Below are 22,003 nucleotides of genomic sequence, written 5' to 3' on the forward strand. Positions count from 1 at the left end.
TTGACAGAGAGATCACAAGTAGGCAGAGAGGCAAGCGGGGGTGGGGTGGGGGAAGCAGGCTCCCCGCTGAGCAGAGAGCCAGATGCGGAGCTCAATCCCAGAACCCTGAGATCATGACCTGAGCCCAAGGCAGAGGCTTAACCCACTGAGCCACCCAGGCGCCCCTAAATAAATCTTTAAAAAAAAAAATAAAGTAGAAGGGGAAAAGAATAAATAATAATGAAATTCTTAAAAATCTGTTTTGATTGTCATTTATTTAAAAAGAAATCAGCATTTCCCATAGGCTCTCAAGGAGAAACTACTGTAATTTTGTTCTTACATAATTTTGTATTGTTTTTTAATTGTGTCTAACATATTTCTCAGAGGCCCAACCCTGCTATGATGAAACTGTCTGATAATTAAACAAAACACAACAAACAAAAAACACCACCAAAGGGGGAAAAAAAGAAACCTTGAAAAGCTTGAAGTCGACCTGTAGTCATTCTATTTATATGTAGACAGCATAAAGAAATAAGTGAGTCACATGGACATATTATTATTGTCACAATACTTTCTTCTCACACTGGAAATAACTTTCTTTCTGTGCTGCACTTCGCATTTTCTTCCTGCTTCGTTCCTATGTACCTTTAGCTATTCCCACTGGCCAATTGGTCTGAGTACAATACAAAAAAAGAAAAAGTAATAAGGAAGTAAAGTTTAAAGAAATGTACCTCAGGAACATTTTGGCTCTTTCCTTGCCGTGAAATTTTAGCTGTTATCAATCACTGCATAACTCGATGTCGGCTCTAGCTCTTGCTTATGGGGCCTCAGAGTCCTGGCTGAGTTGAAAGGTTCCAGAGACTTTGAGGTACCTCCACCACTTGGCAGTGTCCACTGCGGCGGGCCTCAGCAGAGAGTCCCGACTTACTCGCTTTGAAGTTAGCCAGAGCTCACTTCTCCGAATCTAAACTGCTAAGACAATGTGAGGCTGTGGGTGCTGGTCCCACAGGCCCGACTGGGGAGTTCTGCACTCTTCTTTAGAGGATCTGGGATATGAATAGCTTCGAGGGCTGCAGATCAGGTCTTTAAGAGAGGTGGGATGGGATTTTCCACTTCTGATGATGGCAAAGCAGTTTGTTGCTGAGTAACTCTCCTAAAATGAAAAGGTAGAAGATCTCTTTGAAAACATCAGAGAAATACCAAGGGAGTGAGGATGTGAGGGGCCAAAATCCTGGAAAGAAGGGAACATAAAGAGATGAAGCTATTAGTACCATTTTCCCCATAAGCCATTTACCAAGTTGCAAACAGCAGCAGAGAAATAAAGTTGAGCAGAGCTTCTAGCATTTTTAGGAGGAAGGAGGACAGTCAATGGAGTTCAAGGCCGCCAAGGAGAGGAGGCCAGGTAAACGCTCCAAGCACTCAGTTCGGATTCCCAAAAGGGGAACACTTTGGTAGGAGGGGTGAACTAATTCTTGCAAAACCAAAGCCTGGCCTCCAATCTGCTCAGTCCCTGATTGGGTCAGATATCCTGCCGCCTCTGATGATCTCCAAGAAGCAAAAGCTAATCTTTTCTGGAAGATGATAATATCCAGAGCCTCAAATTATTTACAGTTCTTCATCTACAAAAATCAGGTAGTCAAACAAAGTTGCCTTGTATACCAGGAGGCAAAACAAAATGGCCAATAAACAAGAAAATTTGTAATAGAAACTGGCTTATAGAGCTTCTGCATGTTAGAATTAACCAGAGAGGGATTTTAAAGTATACTGGGACTCGTTCAAGAAATTAGATGACAGGATGGAACCAAATGGAAAGACTAGACACAGCTGAAGAGAGGATTCGTGAGTGAAAATGGCCACAGGGAAGAACAATGAGAAAAGAAGAAAGGAAAACGCAGTAAAACATAGGAAATTTAGGGGACATGGTGAAGGAGATTGTGTTTAAAACAGTTTCTAGAAACAGAGGCCTGACCCTAGGATGACATTTTCTGCCTCAGTAAAAGCAAAAAAACAAGCAAAGGAGGAAGAAAATTTGAAAAGCTTAAAGTTCACCTGTAGTAGTCTGTTAATACCTAGACAGCATAAAAAAGGCGAGGAAAAAGAGAATGTGACAGAAGCAATATTTGAAGTTGTAATGGTTGAGCACTTGACAATACTGGCTAAAATCTGCAAATCACAGATTTAAGAAAGGCTATGACTCTCAAGCAGGAAAAATACAAAGAAAACCACAGCTAAGTGCCTCATGGTAATGCTGCTGAAAACCAAAGATAAAAAAATCTTAAAATCACTCAAAGAGCGGCAAGTCAATAATTCTAAAGAAGCACCAACAAAACTGACATCTGTCATCATAGTGGAAGTCCACGTACAATAAATGCAGTGTCAAAGTGTGAAGGCTCAGAACTACTGGCCTAGAATTCTATGCCCAGTGAAAATCTCCTCCCCAACTGACATCAAAGAAAGGCATTTTCATACACACCAAACCAGAAAATGTATCCCCATTAGATTTACACTCAGTAAAATACTGAAGGGCATTCTTTGGGCAGAAGTAAAATGATCTCAGGTGAAGTCAGAGTTGCAGGAAGAAATAGAGAACAGCAGGAAAGGTAAATACAGGAATAAATTTAAATCTAAAGGTAAATATGTGAGTAAATGTAAAGTATGTGTAAATAATGAACATAATGAGTTGTGGGTTTTAAAATACAAAGAGAATTAAAATATAAAAAACCATAGCTCCCTCCACCCTACCTCCCACAAAAGGCAAGATGGAATTAAAATTAAAGTGTCCTGGGGTGCCTGGGTGGCTCAGTGGGTTAAAGCCTCTGCCTTCAGCTCAGGTCATGATCCCAGGGTCCTGGGATCTCTGCTCCGCGGGGAGCCTGCTTCCCTTCCTCTCTCTGCCTGCCTCTCTGCCTACTTGTGATCTCTCTCTGTCAAGTAAATAAATAAAATCTTAAAAAAAAAAAAAAAGAATTAAAGTGTTCTTGCACTGCAATCTTTGAATTGTCCTGGAAGTAGGAAAGTACTAAATTATAGCAAATTCTAGTAAGTGAAGGATACATGTTTGTAAACTCTAGGGTAGCCCTTGAAAGAATACTAAGAAGAGAATATATAGTTAAATTCATGGGGAGGTGTAGAATAATTAAAATATTTCACTAATTTAAAAGAAGGCAAGAAGAAAGGGAGAAAGGATAATGAGACAGGTGAGACCAATAACAATCAAATAATACAACAAGGTAGATTTAAATCCAAATATATCAGCAAAGACATTTGTGTGAAGTGACTCGTGTTATGCATATCCTCAAAATGCCAACATTGATGAGGAAAACTTAAAACTTATAATGCAATGGCATTCATGGCAAACAGGTTAATGGATGTTAATTAAATGAGCTCTTAAGATTACTCAAGGCACAAAATTTTAAAATACTGTGAAACTGTATAGCCCATATAGGAAAAAAATTTGATAGTGGGTTTCTCAAATAATCTTAATCATTATACAATAATCCTAAATAATACTAAACATATATGACATAACCAGTAATGACTTATGGAGCTGAAAGAAGCTTTTCTAACTTCTTAATAATAAGCCCATTTTAATCAACCATGCTACAAGTCTGACTCATCTTTCTCATGTCTCTACAGAAAAGGATATCACCAAACCATTGCCATTTTAAGAGGAGACAAATGAGGATGATGAACCCAAAATACTTAAGAAAACAAGCGTGATGGTCATGTGTCAGGCAATGAATAATAGATATTATGTTATTTTTCTGGATTTTGTGATGTTTGTAGAATTTATCAACTTATTTACATTTTTAACACCGTGATTTCTAAATCTAATATTTTTCTAAATCTTTTAAAACAGCCACATTTCTACCTAACTTTGCATTCATAATTTTACTTGTTTTTTCTTAAAAAGCATCCTCCGGGGCACCTGTGTGACTCAGTTATTCAGCGTCTGCCTTGGGCTCAGGTCATGATCCCAGGGTCCTGGGATCGAGCCCCACATTGGGCTCCCTGCTCAGCGGGGAGCCTGCTTCTCCCTCTGCCCACCCCCTCCCCAGGTTGGCTCTCTTGGGGGAAAAAAAAAAAAAAAGTCATCCTCCAAATAGTTCCCATAAAACCTGGATAAGGTCTTTTCATCTAGAGTTGGGATGACTGTTCTGTTGCAGTCATTCTGTTAACCATCAAAGGAGATGAATATAGGGGCGCCGGGGTGTCTCAGTGGATTAAACAACTGTCTTTGGCTCAGGTCATGATCCCAGGGTCCTGGATCGAGCCCCACATCAGGCTCCCTGCTCAGTGGGGAGCCTGTTTCTCCCTCTCCCTCTAATTGCTGCTCCCCTTGCTTGTGCTCTCCTGCTTTGTCAAACAAATAAATAAAATCTTCAAAAAAAAAAAAAAAAAGGGAGATGAACATGATTCATAAACCATAATCCAGCCTTTAGGTTCTCTCAGTAGGACCTACCAGAATTCATTCATTTCTTTACTCCTTCCTTCATGTTTCCATCCACTCATGTATTCAACACTTACCAAGCCTCTACTGCAGGTTAGGGATGGTTTTAGTATCAGAGAATATGCTACTGAATGAGATAGCCTCCCATTTTGGGGAGGGTTCTATTTCTAGTGGTAGGAGACAGAAAATAAACAAGTGAGCAAATAAATGAACAAAATAATTCTCAAGAAAATAATACTGGATGATATTTACCTAACAAAAATGAAGACATTCATCCATACAAAATCCTATGTGAACATGGATGACAACTTTATTCATAATCACCCAAACTCAAAAACAACCCTAATGCCGGCTGACTGAAGGAGAGATAAGCCAACTGGTATACCCACACAGTGGAACACTACCCAGCAACAAGTAAGAATGGGTTCCTGATACACACAACAATGGGAGCTGAAAGAGGCCAGACTTAAACAACTATACACCGTATAATGTCATTCGTACGCTATTTTGGAAAAGATCAGTGGTTTTCGGGAGCTGAGGATGAAGGAAGGGGACAGACCCCACAAGGACATGATAGTATCTGGGGTGATGGATGTTCTGCATCTGGACTCTAGTGGTGGTGGTTACCTACTGCATAAGTTTGTCAAAATTCAGAGAAATGTACACCTAAAAGTTTACTGTACGTAAGTTACACCTCCATCAACCTGAAAAAAGAAACTGGATGATGGAGTAGTGTTGGTCATTCCTTTAGAATGAATGGCCAATGAAGACCTTCCTTAGAAAGTGATATTTATTTATTTTTGTAGAGGGCACAGAGGGGCAGGGGGAGACGGAGAGAGAATCCCAAGCAGACTCCAAGCCCGTACAGACCCCAACGTTGGGCTCAATCTCACGACCCTGAGATCATGACCTGAACCGAAATCAAGCGTCAGGCTCTTAACTGACTCAGCCACCAAGACACCCCTATAGTGGAGCACCTGGTGGCTCAGTGGGTTAAAGCCTCTGCCTTCAGCTCAGGTCATGGTCCCACGGTCCTGGGATCGAGCCCTGCATTGGGCTCCCTGCTCAGCGGGAAGCCTGCTTCCTCCTCTCTCTCTCTCTGCCTGCCTCTCTGCCTACTTGTAATCTGTCTGTCAAACAAACAACAAAAAAAAAGACACCCCTATAGAAAGTGATATTTAATGTGTAAAATGAAATAGCAGCCTCTTAGAGGTTCCTAGACAAATCAGATCATTTCAGGTAGCAGCAAATATCAGATACTAATCAGCAGAATTTCAAAGATGACTATAAGAAACAAAATCCCTTGTTCCATGACTGGGAGGTAGAAAGAGAGGAATGGAGAATTTTTTTTCTTTTATTCTGCAGAACATGTGTTTTAATTGAGAGAATTTATGCAAACCCTACACACCAGGAGGATTTACAAGTGCAAAAATGCTAATTTAGTCTATTTTTCAAAGGATGTTATTGACAAGCACAGTTCAAAAAACCTCACCAGGAAGCCATTTCAGGCTGTTCAGTATGTTTCACGATCAAGTTTGTGCTTTTTTTCCTTTCTCCCTCCATGCATATTAAGTTGCCAGGAATGATACTTAATTAATCACACGTAAGTTTAACACTTTCGAAGATAAAGTGTGAGAGACAAGGTCAAAATCCTTTTCTGCCCTTCTGTCCACAGCACTCCAGTTGAGAGAGCCTTGCTAGGAAACCCCACTTCCGCTGCACCTGCCCTCTGGGCACCCCAGAGTCTGCCAGCATCCGTGGCAGATCCATCACTCTGAGGAAACACAAGATGAGTTTCCTTCCAGAGAGGCAGTATGCCTCAGAACAATCATACTATCGAGAAGTGACGAACTGGTGACTCATGTAAGCCCCTCCAACAGAGAGACTTTCTGGAAAAGATGTTTTATAAGAAATTAAATTGTCCTCTCTTGTGCAAAAGTGTCCATCTCCTTGAAATCAATGAAGCTGGGCCTCTAGAACATTAGAGGAGCCTCCGGCATCACTGGGGTGACCTCCTTAGGAGGGCACCACTTTGGGGCTACTCAGGTTATCCTCCCTCAGAACAGTAGGGTTTGGAATCAGAAGTTCCCACTGTCCAGGGAAGGGAAATGGAATCAGACTCTGTGTTTTGATGGTGCGTAAAGAAAAGCTTCCAGTTCTCCTGAACGCACTAGGACTTAAAATGAGGAGAGCAGGATTACAGTCTGACTGTATTCTGAATCTGCTGTGACAAGGCCAAATTCCATCTTTTGGTCTCTGTCAAACAAGGGCTTGAATTTTAAGATGACTTCTACTTGTCACTGCTCAAACATCAACCAAGCTGTGGTTATCGTCCTCTTACTTGATGTACCGTAGGCCCGGGTGTCATAGAAGGCACAGACCCCAAGGAGCTTCCCACATGATTAAGGATATAGAAAACACATCTACACAAAGGACCCAGTAATACAATGCGGGACAGATTGGGTATTTCATAGTACAGGCAAAAACATCTTGAGAATGGGAAAAATCAGTGAAAGCAAAAGATCAGGGAATGCTTCATAGAGGAGAAGTGACCTGAACTGTGCCTTGAAAGATTCATAGGATTTGGATAGAGGGAGGGAATGGAAGCCAGCTCTTAAGGAGAGGGAAATAAAGTCAGAGAGGGAAGAAGTCAGAAGGCACATGTGGAAGCAATGAGAAGAGTTTAGCTAGAGGGGCGCCTGGGTGGTTCAGTCAGTTAAGTGTCCAACCCTTGATTTCTGCTCCATGATCTCAGGGTTGTGGGATCAAGCCCCCTATTGTTGGGCTCCATGCTGGGTATGAGCCTGCTTAAGATTCTCTCTCCTTTTCCCTCTGCCCCTCCTCGCCGCCCCACCCCCACCCCGATCGCACACCTGTGCTCTGTCTCTCTCTCTAAAAATTAAAAAAAAAAAAAAAAAAGGATTTTAGCTACAATAGTGTTTGTTCTGGCAAGCCTTGGGATAGGAAGATAGAAAGACAGACTGGCAGATGGAAGAGGGCCCAGCAAAAGAAAATGGATCAGAGAGAAGTTCGTAAAGCAGACCTGGAAGTTGAACCACACATGTATTCTTCAGAACGTCTCAAACCCTCATCAGTGGGATGCCCCAATCCCCCAAGCCTGTGACTGGGATTGTATTAGGCTGCCTGGTTTCTCCCCTCTTCATTTTTGGTATCTTCTAATAGAAGATATTTGACAGACAGGAATAGCCCGTGCAGCTAGTTCAACTAGTTCTGTCCAACAGAACTCTCTGCCATGATGGAAATGTCCTGTATCTGCACTGTCCAGTAGAGTCACATGTGGTTACTGAGCCTTTGACACGTGGCTGGTGTGACTGGAGAACAGAATTTTTAGTTTTACTTGGTTAGGGGCTAAGATGCTGGACCATGAAGCCTAAGATGGCAGGAAAGACCAAAAGTCCATTAGCTCATAAATGCCTTGCAATTAATTCAAAGAATCTATATTTCAAGAAGTTTATGTAAATGCAACTCTTTCCTGTTTCTTTATACATTGCCAGTCACAAGGTAGGGGAAGATATATGAATAGTGTTTTTCATGAAATCAAGGAAGGATCACAATTATAGTGTAACTCCTCTATCCATGTGCCTTTAAGATTCATTCAGCCAGTTCCATTCCAGCAGAACCTGAAGCAGGCACAATATAACTTGGGCATTATATGCTGTCAACATTACATCTAGTTTTAAACTTTACATTTATTGGAAAAGAAAACACAAATTCTCCCAACCCTTCTCCAGTTGAGGGCCCAATTTTGGTCTTAAACTCCATTTACCTAACACTGAGGCACCTAGTACGGAAATGGGCATCTCATAGGAAAGACCAGTATGTAAAAAGTATATCTATCCATCCAATCATTGTCCATCCTTCTACCCATCCACTCATCCAACCACCTGTCTTTTCATCTGTCTGTCCATCCACACATCGTCATCCCCTGAATGCATTCACGGAAAGGTTTTTCTCACATTGACTCAAACAGGGAGAGCTTCATAGAGAGGAAGAGATAAGCTGGTGACTGTATGAGACATTTTAAAGAATGTGCTTTCCGATGAATTCTGAAAAAGGAGAAGAAGAAGAATGAGAAGAAAAGTATGGTTTGAGAATGAGAAGAAGAAAGTATGATTAAAAGTAATTCATCAAGCAATGTTTACTGATCACCCACTTGGTGCCAAGGAATCATGTGAGACACTGTGGAAGATAGAGGAATATATAAGAAATTTCCACCCTCGGCATCTTTTTTTTTTTTTTTAAAGATTTTATTTGACAGAGAGAGAGTGGGTGCACACAAGCAGGGGGAACAGCAGGCCCCCCACTGAAGAGGGAGCTCGATGTGGCGCTCGATCTCAGGACCCTGGAATCATGACCTGAGCTGAAGGCACAGGCTTAACCGACAGAGCCATCCAGGCGCCCCTGCCCTCAGCATTAATAACCTACTTGAAAAGTCAATGCGGTGAATATACGAAAGGCTAAAAAGAGACAAATGAGTGAAATACTTCCAAAGAGCAAAATGAAAGAAGTCATGAGGTAATTCATGTCTCAGATAATAAGCTTTATGTTTGGGGGAGTGCTAGGAACTTGGGGTTAGAATGGTCCAACTTAGGGTTTTAAGGAGGAAGATTGAACCATATTCTGAATGATAGGCAAGATGATAGATAAGAAAAAATTTGGAGGGACCTTAGAAATAATCGAGCTCAACTCTCTCTACAGATGATTCAACTTAAGGTCAGAGAGCTAAGTGACTCAATCTGACTCCTTTCAATGGGGAGTAATGGCGGCAAATAGCCTAAAATGCAGGACCATTGATGCTCATTCCAAGCCCGTAGGTCACATGGGGAGGAGCATCTTCTATGCAGGGAAGGAGAAAGTGTTCTGGAGAGTGGGCGGGACACAGCATCAGCAAAGGAAGCAGAGCCAGGAATTCAGTATGAGGACATCGGTGCATGTCTAGGGGAAGAAATCATGGAAGGAGAAGGAGGGCAGGGACCAGAAGTGAAGGGCTTGAATGTAAATCTGCAATTAGTCAACTGTGTGAAACCCAGCGTTCTGGTTTCTGGGACTGCCTTGAAGTCTCCCTCTGACACAGTGGCAGCAGCATAAACGTTTCTAGAAAACTGTTATTCCCTTCATAGAAACAAAGATTCAAGTTGGTCTGCGGGGAGGGAGGACTGCAGCGGGGAGGTGGGGATGAGTCCCGGCACTGCAGGTGAACCTACGGGGGCAGGGAGGCCTGACTCCACGGCCCTTCCCACCTCGGCACCCCTGAGGCTGTAGATTGAGGCTGGTTCATCCTTCTACCACCCCGTCAAATACAGACTAGCACTTTAGGAAACTCTTTGACGAAGCTTACTAAACAAATATGTACCCCCTATGATCCAGCAGGTCCATTCCCCAGCTCAAACCCAAGAGAAATAAACACGTATGTTCCCCAAAAGTCATGAATAAGAACACCCAGAGTGGGTTATTATGGAAACAACCCAATGTCCATCAGTATTCGAATGGATACAGAAACGGAGGCATATTCCTACAGCAGAATACCACACAAGAGTTGAGAAGAAACCATTGCCGTGCGCACCCACACAGGTGACTCTCTCAGACATGATAAGCATAAGAACCATGATGCCCTTTATATGCAGTTAAAGAACGGGCAAAAATCATCTGTGTTAACTGAACTCCGAAGCGTGACTGCTCCTCTCTGGGGGAGGGCATTCACTGGAACGAGGCACAGAAGAAACTCCTGGACGGCCGGAAGTGGACTGTATCTCCATCTGGGTGGCGGTTATGTGGTTACGAAGACATAAGTAAAAACCCCATTGAGCTATACACTTGTTCACTTTACTGTATATAGATAGTAACTTGTTGAGAAAAAAGGAGTATGTGTGTCTCTGTGATTGCCCTGCCATCCTCGTGAGGTTACTGTAAGACCCCGATAGCTTTTAAAAATGAGATTCAACAGATAAGTACAGGTTTACAGGATTTAACTAGCTCAGTACTTACTCTTGTCGAAATTGATGACACGCACTACCCGTGACTCACGGGACTCGTCAGCTTTTTGAAACCTCAGCGAAGCACAGAAGGTTAGGTACAGGGAAGCTTCTAGTAGGGGAAGGACACGCAGGAACTCTAAACTTGCTGGGAACACACGGGAGCTGGCAAAGGCTGCAACCGGACTTTGGAAAGAGCCTTTCTGCCCACAGGGAACTCCGTCTGCTGGGCTACTCGGGAAGGGGTCCCCTGCAGCTGCCTCTTTACATTCCGCAGCCTCGCCCTCCTCTCTGTCCCCCCACCCTGCCCCAAGAAGCCTGTAAACACCCACTACACCACTGTACCCACCAGTCCAGAGTCCAGAATCTTACCCTCCCATCAGGAAAATTCACCGCTATCCTGAGATGCCCTTAGCATCTGTGGAATGAGCCACGGACCTTCTGCCTGCCCCAGAGTCCGCCTGGCCCGGGACAACCGGCGAGGCTGCCTGTGGCCACGAGTACCTGGTGGGCCAAAGTTCGGGGGGCAGCCAGCTGGGAATGGAGGAAGCCCCTCCGGCCGGTTCGATGTGCAAACCTTGCCTCAGGGCTCTCATTTTTCCATCTTTGAAAATGAACAGTGTACTTCGGGCAGCTAACTATAAACATGTGTCTATAAATACTGATAACACTGTCTTTATTCGGCCGTTACTTGACAAAGCCAGATCACCGGGGGACTGTTTGCTCCTCTATAAAATGAAAATCCACTACCGTCTGTGTTCAAATGTGGGAGTTTTCTTCAGAGCATAAACTTTCGAGAGCTGCTTCTATGCCTTTCCTGGTACGTGCTCAAATCCTCATACGTCTTTAACGGCATCACATACAGAGCATTTTCGAATCAAAGCTTAAGAGTCTCTGGTTCATTGTTCCAGTTTTTCTTAATTTGACCGTATGCCCTGTGATGTTTCTGGAGTCTATACATTACTGGGTCCAGTTTCTAGAGCTCAGAAGCACGTTAGGTCTAGGCAGCCATGTGTGCCAACAACCTGCACATATTTCCCAACTGGTCCACTCAGGCAAGTGTTTTTTTACAAAATAGATGCTTGGTACATGTTCGAGGAATGATTATGAATCTTTAAGAATGAATAAATGTGAATTTTTAACCAACACGTTCACACAAGAAATGCAGTTCACACATACGAGTGTTGCCCAGAAAGAAATGCTGGACTCCCTCTCCTACCGACCCCCCTCCCCAAAGGCACTTTATGTGCAAGTACATCAATAAAAATATTAAAATTCAAAATCAAACTTGAATGGAACTTTCTCAAGGGGGAACAAAATCTACATAATGCTTGATTTCACTGAAGGGATACTTAACAAAAACCAGCTTTCTGGTTACAGAGAGCCAAATACAGAATCAGCTATAAGAAAAGTTAAATGGTCTGAGGAAACTAAATTTCAAAGAAATGCTGCTTATTTTCTCCTCTTGTTTATTTCTGAAAGAATATTTTGAGGAAGAAATTCAGTGGGACTTTTCTGTTCTCTGAAGCCTTTGAATTACTTCTAAGAAATGTTTGCCTGGGGTGTAAACTCTATTAGGTGTGATTTTTTTTTTTTCTCACCAATTAATTTTGCAGGGAGGGAGAGGGTAGGAAAAAGCAATGCTAAACCGATTTGTCTCCAGAAAATACATGTCAATCTTATGCTCAGAGATTTTTTTTTTTCATTTGTCCCCTTTTGTCCCACGACCCCCTCACTTTCCTTTCGTAAGCCGACATGTCAAACTCAAGAAGGAGTCCCCAGAACAACGTGCCTGGAAGGGAATCTGAGTTTGAGTGAAACTTCCCTTTGTGCAAACAGCTCTGCCTGCCCCGAGCGGGTGGCTCATTTCCCAAGGCATCTGCTACCCTCAGAGGGAAGGTGACTTTGCTCCAGAACTCACCTGTCCGCCGAGAGAGCCGTGAGCGTGAAGACAGACACCCCCACCGAGGTGAGCTGTATGAAGGGGATCAGTTTGCAGCCAATCCTGCCGAACAGCCATCTGTCGGCCAGGTACCGGCTGGCGTCCACGGGAGCGCACGTTACCAGGAGGAGCAGGTCTCCCAAGGCCAGACTGGAGATGAACAGGTTGGGCACATTCCGCATGGCCTTCACTGTACAGAAGATCTTGATCAGCGTGACGTTGCCTATGAGGCCTATCAGGATGATGACCCCATAGACGGCCGGGATGACATAGAAGACCCCTGGGTGGAACCAGTCGTCGTTCACGGGTACATCTGCACTGTGATTGGAGACGTTGCAGTACAAGAAGTGCTCCACTTCCAAGTTCAAAAGCAAGCAATCATTCAGAGCCATCCTCTGGGTTCTTTCCCACCTGAAAAGGGCTCTCAGATGCTGTTGCTTAACTCTGATTTTGTAGTTGGGCAAAGATGAGGCTAAAATCTAGGCTGGGCTCTTTATCTTCCTTGACACAGATACTCTGAAGACACATGCACTGTGGCATTCGGAAGGGTCTGGCGCTATTTGGATGCTGGTCCTGCTCTGGTCCTCACATGGCCAACGGAATACATGTCTAAATTCAGTAAGTTGCAACCAAACGACAACAAAAAGCCGGAATTAAACCCACTCTGTATCAACTCCTTCTACCTCCATTCTAGGCTGAGTCTCTCTGGCTGCAGTTCGCTAGGAACTTTTGGCCGGCTCTTTTCATACGGCATGTCCTATCCTTCCTGATATTTCGAACCTGAAGGTTTAAAGTGGGTAGAAAAAAAACCGCACTGAGAAGCCCTCCAATCCTCTAGGCAGGATGCTGTGCACGTCACTGACTTCACCAGCAAACAGCAGCGGCGCTGAGCCGGGGCTCTGCGGGGGAACCGGGGCTACTTATAGACAGAGAATGCCAGCCCCCTGCTGGACACTTCCATCACTGCCCGGCAGCCGGCTCTTCCCAGATGGGAGCCGGCCCGCAGACTCCATCCCGCAGATGTCCTGGGCCTCTCATTTCGGATGTGGCCCCCTCTGAAAGGCACTGCAAACCTTGCTCATGCTGAGCCCATGAACCCAGATAGAACTCACAGCCCCATTTCTCATCTCTTCCAGTACGTTAGAATGGCATGTTCCAAGTTGCTATAAAATGCGGTCTGTATCTGAATTAAATGCACACGGACGCACGCGGAATGCCCAGGTGGGAGCTGTCCCACCAGCCCTCCCCAGGGCTCTTTGAAGCATGGGATTTGTACCTTAAACCTTCAGTAACTGACATCTGGGAGGGCCGAAGCAGAACACACACACACACACACACACACACACACGCTTTTCCCCACAGGCCGACACACACACACACACACACACGCTCACACTCACACACACACACACACACACACGCTTTTCCCCACAGGCCCACACACACACACACACACACACACACACACACACACACGCTTTTCCCCACAGGCCGTTATTGTTCCCCTTTACCAGGGAGAAATAAAATGGGGAGCTGGCTGCATTCTCAAATCTCAAAGATCAGTAGTCTTTTCCAGAAAAATGGGATTTTTCTCACTGAACCTAAAAATTACATCAACTGGCATTTTGATGCAATTACTCGCAATTTTTTTATCGACTGCCTGCCATGTTTTGTAGCAACTTTCCTCTTACGCCCTGAGCGGGAAATGAACTTTCTGAAAAGGGCTTAGAGATAGAATACCAAGGAATGGGGGAATGGTAAGATATAACTCAGAGTGGCCTGGGGGCCAGAAAAGGCTCTGCCGAGGAGGTAACAAGTTCTGAGTTTGGACCTTTAGCCAACAACTCACACAGACGTGATGAGGGTTTATCTTCAAGACTTCGGAGGAGCCTGCTCTCCCAGGAATATCACAGGAAGCCAGTTACTGACGGGTTCTGCCATTGAAGGTTTGGCTTTTGGGGATTCATAAGGAGTGGAGAAGCTTGCACTTAGCACCAGGCCAGAGGCCACCCAAAAGCCTCCAAGCTTGTTGTCATGGTAATTTCCAACGCCCGTGACAGCACTAAGATGGCCGCCACGCTCTTCCACAAATCCAAAGGGCTTGTGCTCACCTCAGCCAGCCGTAGAGAGTCTGACTGCGCATGCCTGGAGTGGGAAGAGCTGCTCAGGGGAGATAAGTATCACCTGTAATGAGTCAATAACCACGAGCCTGGTAGTGTTGAGTCCTTGTTAGCACTATACCTTCATAATGCTCTATATGGCTTCCGGGCTTCGATCTGGCCTTCTTCACCTACTGCCCTGGCAACTGACGTAGGCAAATTAAATGACTTGGTGTCTTCAACTTCAAGCTCCTAATCTGAAAAGAGGGGATAATTTGTGAAGTTCACTGAAAATATCCATGTTAAGATTTCACAGCGCTTGGCACATAGGAAGTGCTCAATTAATATTAGCTGCTCTTGCTATAAAGCTGTTGTTATTGTTGTGATTGAGAGAGATTAGTGTTGTGGTTTTACTCTGGAAAAGCCCAATAAAGTCAGAAGAGGGATCGACCTTGCATTAATTGGTGAGTCAGCAGCTCCTCCATTTACTTGAAAGACATCGATCCCACGTCTGCCAGTTTTCAGGCACCATGCAAGAGCTTGAGAAAAAGAATATGAAGATACAGGTTCTTACAAGATCCGTCATGATCCCAGCTACTCTAGCTCATAGTCACAGGACCTGGTTTCAAAGAATAATGCAAGAAGGGTTTTCATATAGATTTTGCAAATGCTTCTGTTTGTTTTATACTGAATTAATAACTTTGCTTCTTGCAATTGCTATGGTGGCTTTCTTCTCTGGCCATTTACCTTTCTTCCTCTCAATGACGATGACTGCTTCTGGCATTGTTTTTGGTCATCATCACTGGAGGGATAGCCTCGTGTGAATTACACCAAAACTCAGAGGAATTCACCACTTGTGGACTGGGAGAATTAGTGAGATGTCAGACCACCCAGGGTTGTCCTGAAGATTTCAAAACTGGCACCCGGCTATAATATTATATTAAACCAGCTATCTTTGGGCCTTTTGACCTTCTGAAAAATTCCTTGAGTATTGTTTTAAAAGAAATAAACTCCATCTTTAAAAAAAAAAAGTGGCAGCAATTCAGAACCCATTCCCTTCCCAGAATGAAGCCACTACCTTTTCTCCAGAGGTGACATTTGATCTTAAAGGTTGAGTGACTGTGTGGCAGGACCTCTTGAACAAAGAAAATAGTATGTGCCTAGAACAGAGGCATAAGAGAAAGAGCATGGCAGTGGGCAGGGGACAGCTTTAGGTCCGGGAAAGTCACCTGGATTAGAAGAGAGGGGTTGATGAATGAGCTAGAGGCAGGTTTGGGTGACGTCATGATAGATCATGTTTTCTTGTTAGGCTTGGTCCAGAGAGCCTATTTTTGGTTTAGAAAGAGGACTCCTGGAGGGGCACCTGGGTGGCTCAGTCAGTTAAGCATCTGCCTTCAGCTTAAGTCATGATCCCGCAGTCCTGGGATCAAGCCCCGCACCAGGATCCCTGCTCCATGGAAAGTCTGCTCCTCTCTCCCGCTCTGCCTCCCGTGCCTCCTCTGTGTGCTCTCTAGCTGTATCTCTCTGTGTCAAATAAATAAATAAAATATTTTTAAAAAGGAGGACTCCTGGATGTTGTTTCTCTGTCTTTAGACATCCCAGGATGCTGAGTCGTGCCTTACTTCTTAATTCCACCTGAGCCAGAAGTGTTTCTTCCCAAGTAAGTTAAGCGGATGCTGGTAGATTCTGATTTCTCACAGCCGGTGTTAGCCTTACGTGTTCCGTGGCACTGTAGGCTGTTCTAATCCTATTTTAGGAGTAAAGATGTACTGAGGTACAACACCTCATGTTTTCCTGGCACAAGGATGTTTACAAAAGCTAATTAGAAAATTTTGATGTCATTTCAACTAATTAGCTGTAATGACTCTCTCCATCCCTACCATTATGTGTCACCTTCTGGCAGATCACCAGACACACTCAGACATTTGCTCAGCATTTCATTTAATGGTGAACATGAGATGCTTTTGATTTATGAAAATAACACAGAACAAATACAAGACAAAGTCCCTGTCCCCGGGGACTTGTTTCCAGATAGGACTGAAGTGTGACTCAGCATCCTTTCTTATGTGTCAGGACAGGGTGTCACTTCTATTTCAGTCAAGAGAGTCACATTTTCCATTCTTCCAGAAAAGTGCATTTCCCATGGGACTTGAATATGGGGGTGGAGGCAGTGACTTGGTAGAATTGGGGAGGACGCTTGGACTTGACAGGGCTAAAGAGAGTGGAGACAGTCTCTTCCTACCAGCTGTGCGCATAGCAGTTTGTCTTCCAGTAGCTGGCATTCTTGGTGGAATGACAATGAACATACACAGATAAGACAGAGTAATTCTAGAGTGGGTAGAATTTACAGGTGGAGCCAGAGTAAAGAGGAGGGAATGCTTTGGGTCTTTTGAAGAGACAGCCTGCCTGGAACAAAGGTTTGGAGGGGACTAATTAATGAGAAATAAAAGAGATTGGATCTGCTGGGGAAGACTTTATTTAAGACTTCAGTTTGGACTTTAGTCTGTAAGACACTGGTTCTTAAAAAATCATTAAGACTGCCTGGGGTGCTTCTTAAAAATATAGATTCTGAGACCCTACCCAAGACCTACTGAGTCAGAATCTTTAGAGGTGAAACACAAGAATCAGTGTTTTTCATGACCTCTGCAGGGGATTTGAGCACGGTCCTATGCTGGAGACCAATGATGCTGGCGGTGTGAGATCCAGAAAGCCTGGCAATCAGACAGCACTTGTGTTTTCCCCTTTGTGGAGGAAGAAGGTGAGTGAGGAAGCACATTTAGGAGAGGGTTGCTGTGAGCCCTTGCTACTGAGTGTGGCCCTGGAGCCAGCAGCATTGGTATTACCCAGGAGCTCGTTAGAAATACAGAGCCTCAGGCACCGCCCCAGCCCTCCTGGATCAGAATCTGCATTTTAACAAGATCCTCAGGTTTTCATGTGGACATTGTAATAGTCTGAGAAGTGATGATCTACATGTCAGGGAGATATGGCAGAAAGCGTTAATTTAAGAAACCAGGGCAGGAAGTGGGGACAGATAGGAAACTGGAATCTCAAATTCAGAACGGAGCCAGCAATTGGACCAATCTGAAGCTACTGAAGAGCCACGGAACTGAGGCTTTTTGATGTCCCTGATAATGGCTGGGAACCGTGCCAGACTGAGCGGCAGATGAGCTCTTTTTGACACAATACAGGGGCAAGAAGGTCATTACAAATATAAGGGAAATAGGCAACAAAGAAGCCAAAGCTGGTGAATTTTTCTTGATAGGCTCATGACTCATAGAATAAAGAACAAGGGCAAGGAAGAAGCTACTGTGGAGAAAAATGCTAAATCTGGTTTTAAGTATACTGAGTTCACTAGCTGAACAAGGGAACGTAAGGAAGTCAACAGAAATGAGAACTGAAGTCAAGTCAAAGAGGTAAATAATTAAGAGGACTTCCCGAGAACTAGCACACTGAATGTCAAATAGTACAAATGTATAGAAAAGGACTTGCCAAGAATCAAGTAAAGTCAGGGTTCAAGGACAAGGTCAAGGGGTAAAAGTCAGTGGGTACCGAACATAACTTCAATGTCATTCAGTGGCAGCACCACGGAGAAGCTGCTGAAAGTTGCAGCAACCCTTGCCTGAGAAGAATCAGAGATGTCACATTTTAGTGCAGCAGCAAGAACAAAAGAGACAGGTGACTATATCCAGATCCTGAAAGGTTGGGATCATTTCAAGTTCCCTTCTCTTTTCTTGGCATTCTGTGACTTTTCATGGGGCTTGGAAACTCGGAAGAGTAATGGGGGGAGTCTTCTGAAAGAAAGCCAAGTTTCACTTTGAGCCACATAAAACTGTGGGAGGAAATGCGGTTTCCCAGAGAAAGCCGAGGGTAGAAAATCAAACTTCCAGTCAGAGTCACGTCTAAGAGGGCACCTGGTGTGGTAGTTTGAAAATATATCTATCAGTTCTGGGTATTTTTTCCCTCAAGAGGTGAAGATTAATTTCCCTCCCCGTGAGTGTGAGCTGCACTTAGGGACTGGCCTCTAACAAACAGAATGAGGCAGCAACGATAGTGTGTCCCTTCCAAAATTAGATGACAAAGGATGTTGCAGCTTCCTCTGTGCAACGCTCTCCAAATCACTTGCTCTGAAGGAAGTCAGCCACCGTGTCATGAGGACAGTCAAGTGGCCCTATGGATAGGTGCATTGGGTGAGGAACTGAGGCCTCCTGTCTACGGCTATGTGCGTCTTAGAATTGGATCCTCCAGCCCCAGTCGAGCCTTCAGATGACGGCAGCCCTGGCTGCCATCTTGACTGCAACCTCCAGAGATGCTTAGAGCCAGAACCACCCAGTCAAGCTACAGCCAAATTCCTGACCCATGGAGACTGTGAGTTAATACATGTTTTTCCTTTTACTCCACTGTGTTATAGTCATTTGTTATGCAGCAATAGGTAATACCTGGTAAGCAGAATGGAGGAAGAAGGTGAGAAAAGAAAAACACCAAAAAGACAAAACAAAACAAAACAAAACAGAAAAGAAATACCAGAGAAGGCAAGTGCTAGAAACCTGAATTGAACCTTGAGTGGTGAGGGAGAGTATGAGGGGGGAAAAAAGTATGATTGAATCTAGGAAAGTTATGGAGACTAAAATCCACTTGTTATTCAGTAACACCAAAGCTACTTTTCTGGATGAAATAGATTGATTTTTAAAATATTGTGAATGAGCTGATCTTTCTTATCTAGCCACCATATACCTGGAAATTAGACAACTAATATTCCATTCCCCTCTTTGCTCAGTGAGCTTGGGCAAATCAAATTAATTCAATGAACATTATTTGCCACCGAACTGTTCTGTGCCATTAATTCTCCCTCCGTTAGATACAGGGGCATTCTCCCTTTACCTATAACTCCAGGATGACCTGAGGTATTAGTACCACCCAGTGGCACCCAATGCAGTGGAGAGTAGCAGCTTCCTTCAGTGGCAGCTTCCTTCTACCCTCAGTCACCTCTCTTTCCAGCTATTTCTTCGTTTCTTCCAGGAGAATCCAACCAGTATAGCCCCCAAATCCCCAAAACACATCCCTGTATTATCCCCCCCCCCCCCCCTTAACAGATCTGATGAGATAAACATTACTGGGCGGGATTCCTTTTTAAACATTTTATTTTGAAATAACTTTAGGTTTACAGAAATTTGCAATAATGGTATGAAGAGTTCCCATATACCCTTCCCCCAGTTTCCTCTATTGTTGATGTCTACAAAACTAAGAAATTAGCATGGGTACAGTAAGACTATCTGAACTACAGACTTTATTCAGATCACACCAGTCTATCACTGTTATTCTCTGTTCCAGGATCCAGTTCAAGATGCCACACTCTATTCAGTCCTTAGGATTCTTTAGTTTCCTCTTTTCTGTGACACTTTCTCCAGCTTTCTTGTTTCTCATGACCTTGACACTTTTGAAGAGCACTCACGAGTCAGGTATTGTGTAGAGCATACCTCCATTTGGGTTTGTCTGATGTCTTTTCATTATAAGACAGGAAAGAGAAACCACAGAGAGTAGGTGCTCTTCTCATCACATTATATCTGAGAGTATGTCTTTGTTGCTGCTGTAACAAATTACCATGAATTTAGTGGCTAAAAGTGACAGAAATTTATCCTCTTACCATTCTGAAGGCCAGAAGTCTGAAATGAGTCTTACAGGGCTAAAATCAATGTTGGCAGGCCTGCTTCCTTTGGAAGGCTCCAGGGAGCATTGTTCCTTGTTTCTGCCAGCCTCTGGAGGCTCCCAGCATTCTTTGGCAGTGGAGTGGAGTGGTACAGCTCTCTGGTCTCTATTTCTGTCATCACGTTGCGTTCTCTTCTTCCATAGTCAGATCTCTCTCTGCCTCCCTCTTATAAGGCAAGCAGTGGGAGCAGCAGGCAGAGGGAGAGGAGAAGCAGACTCCCAGTGAGCAGGGAGCCCAATGCAGGAGTTGATCCCAGGATCGCAGGATCATAATCTGAGCCAAAGGCAGACACAACCAACTGAGCCACTCAGCGCCCCTATAAGGACTCTTAAGATTACATTGGGCTCACCCAGATAATCCAGGATAATTTCCCTATCCCAAATGCAACTGCAAAGTCCCTTTTGTCACATAAGGTTTGCCATATAACACAGTCATGGGATCCAGGGATCGGAACCTGGATATCATCGGAGGCCATTATTCAGCCTACCACAGGCTATGTGATATCTACATGACTTATCAGTGGTGATGTTAACCTTGATCACTTAGTTAAGGTGGTACCTATCAGGATTCTCGTAGAGTTATTATTTGCGGGGAAAGGTTCCTTTTGGTGACCAGAAGTATGACTGTGCTCAGATCTGAAGTAATGATGTTGATACCATGTAGCCGTTCAACACCACTTACATGAAGCGCCCTACCCCACCAGACCCAGTTCGAGGCCCTGCAATGGTCCCTACTCTCAGGGAGCCAACTGCCTAATGAGGACAACATTTTCAATTTCTTTTCTTTTTTTTTTTTTTTTAATATTATTTATTTATTTGAGAGAGAGAGAGACAGTGAGAGAGAGCATGAGCGAGGAGAAGGTCAGAGGGAGAAGCAGACTCCTGTGGAGCCAGGAGCCTGATGTGGGACTCGACCCCAGGACTCCAGGATCATGACCTGAGCTGAAGGCAGTCACTTAACCAACTGAGCCACCCAGGTGCCCCACATTTTCAATTTCTTAAAGAAAGCTAATTTGTAAACATAAACAAGCTTTCCTTTTAAATAATCTGGACACTGCTTGGGTGATGACCTTTGATTATAGAGAGTTTCAGGTCATGTGAAAATGGTAACTAATTTTCTTATTGTTTCTGAAATATAGTTGGACTTTCTATGACTATTTCCCACTATTACAAGCTCCCTTGGATTTTCTTCCTGAAGATGGAGTATTATCTCAAAGGCAAACCAATAAAAATGCCATCAGGTTTCTCATGAGAAAGACTAGTTTTTATTATGTTTCCAGCCAGCTTTATGGGACAGAAAAAGTTGGGATGCACCCCCAGACTCTGGGTACTCACATAACTAAAGTGAATTTCCACCCCTCACATTTCACCCTTTTCCTTTGGCCTGTAAAATGATACACCATGTTCTTCTCTAAGGAAGATGCGAGGAAACAGGATTACCCATAGATTTTTCTCCAGACGCCACTGTAGCTCTCCAAACGCAGAGTGGTTCGATGGGAACTCATCACCCAGTATAAAAACTCGGTTATTTTTACTGCTTGAAGGAGGTTCGCCTTAAATTAACTCCAAGTCATGTCTGAAATATATATGCCACCCCAGGTTCTTCAAGTCACGTACTCATGAAATAGAACTGAGAAGCACACAGGAGTTTATCAGTCACATACTGCAGAATTCAAACTTCCCCTTGACCTACCACAATGTATCAGAGGCAGAGGCTTATTCAAACTGCTTATTAGCTGCCTGGCTTTGATGAGATCACTTTTAAATTCTCTATGCGTCCATGTTTCTTCATATAGAAAAGGGATTTAGATGGCATTAAAGTTTTCCAGCTTTATCT

At 43.9% G+C, this 22,003-nt stretch overlaps 1 protein-coding gene across 1 annotated transcript in view; it reads right to left on the reverse strand.

Annotated features, from left to right (window-relative positions):
* GRPR (gastrin releasing peptide receptor) overlaps nucleotides 1-13,596 on the reverse strand; it is a 31,207-nt gene extending 17,611 nt beyond the window's left edge. Inside the window, exon 1 of the mRNA XM_047716646.1 lies at nucleotides 12,344-13,596. Within this exon, the coding sequence (XP_047572602.1) occupies nucleotides 12,344-12,756 (413 nt within the window). The 5' untranslated portion in view covers nucleotides 12,757-13,596. The remainder of the gene's footprint in view (nucleotides 1-12,343) is intronic.
* Nucleotides 13,597-22,003: the final 8,407 nt, after the last annotated feature.

The sequence above is a fragment of the Lutra lutra genome, chromosome X (assembly GCF_902655055.1).
Source record: "Lutra lutra chromosome X, mLutLut1.2, whole genome shotgun sequence".
Taxonomy (NCBI): Eukaryota; Metazoa; Chordata; class Mammalia; order Carnivora; family Mustelidae; genus Lutra; species Lutra lutra.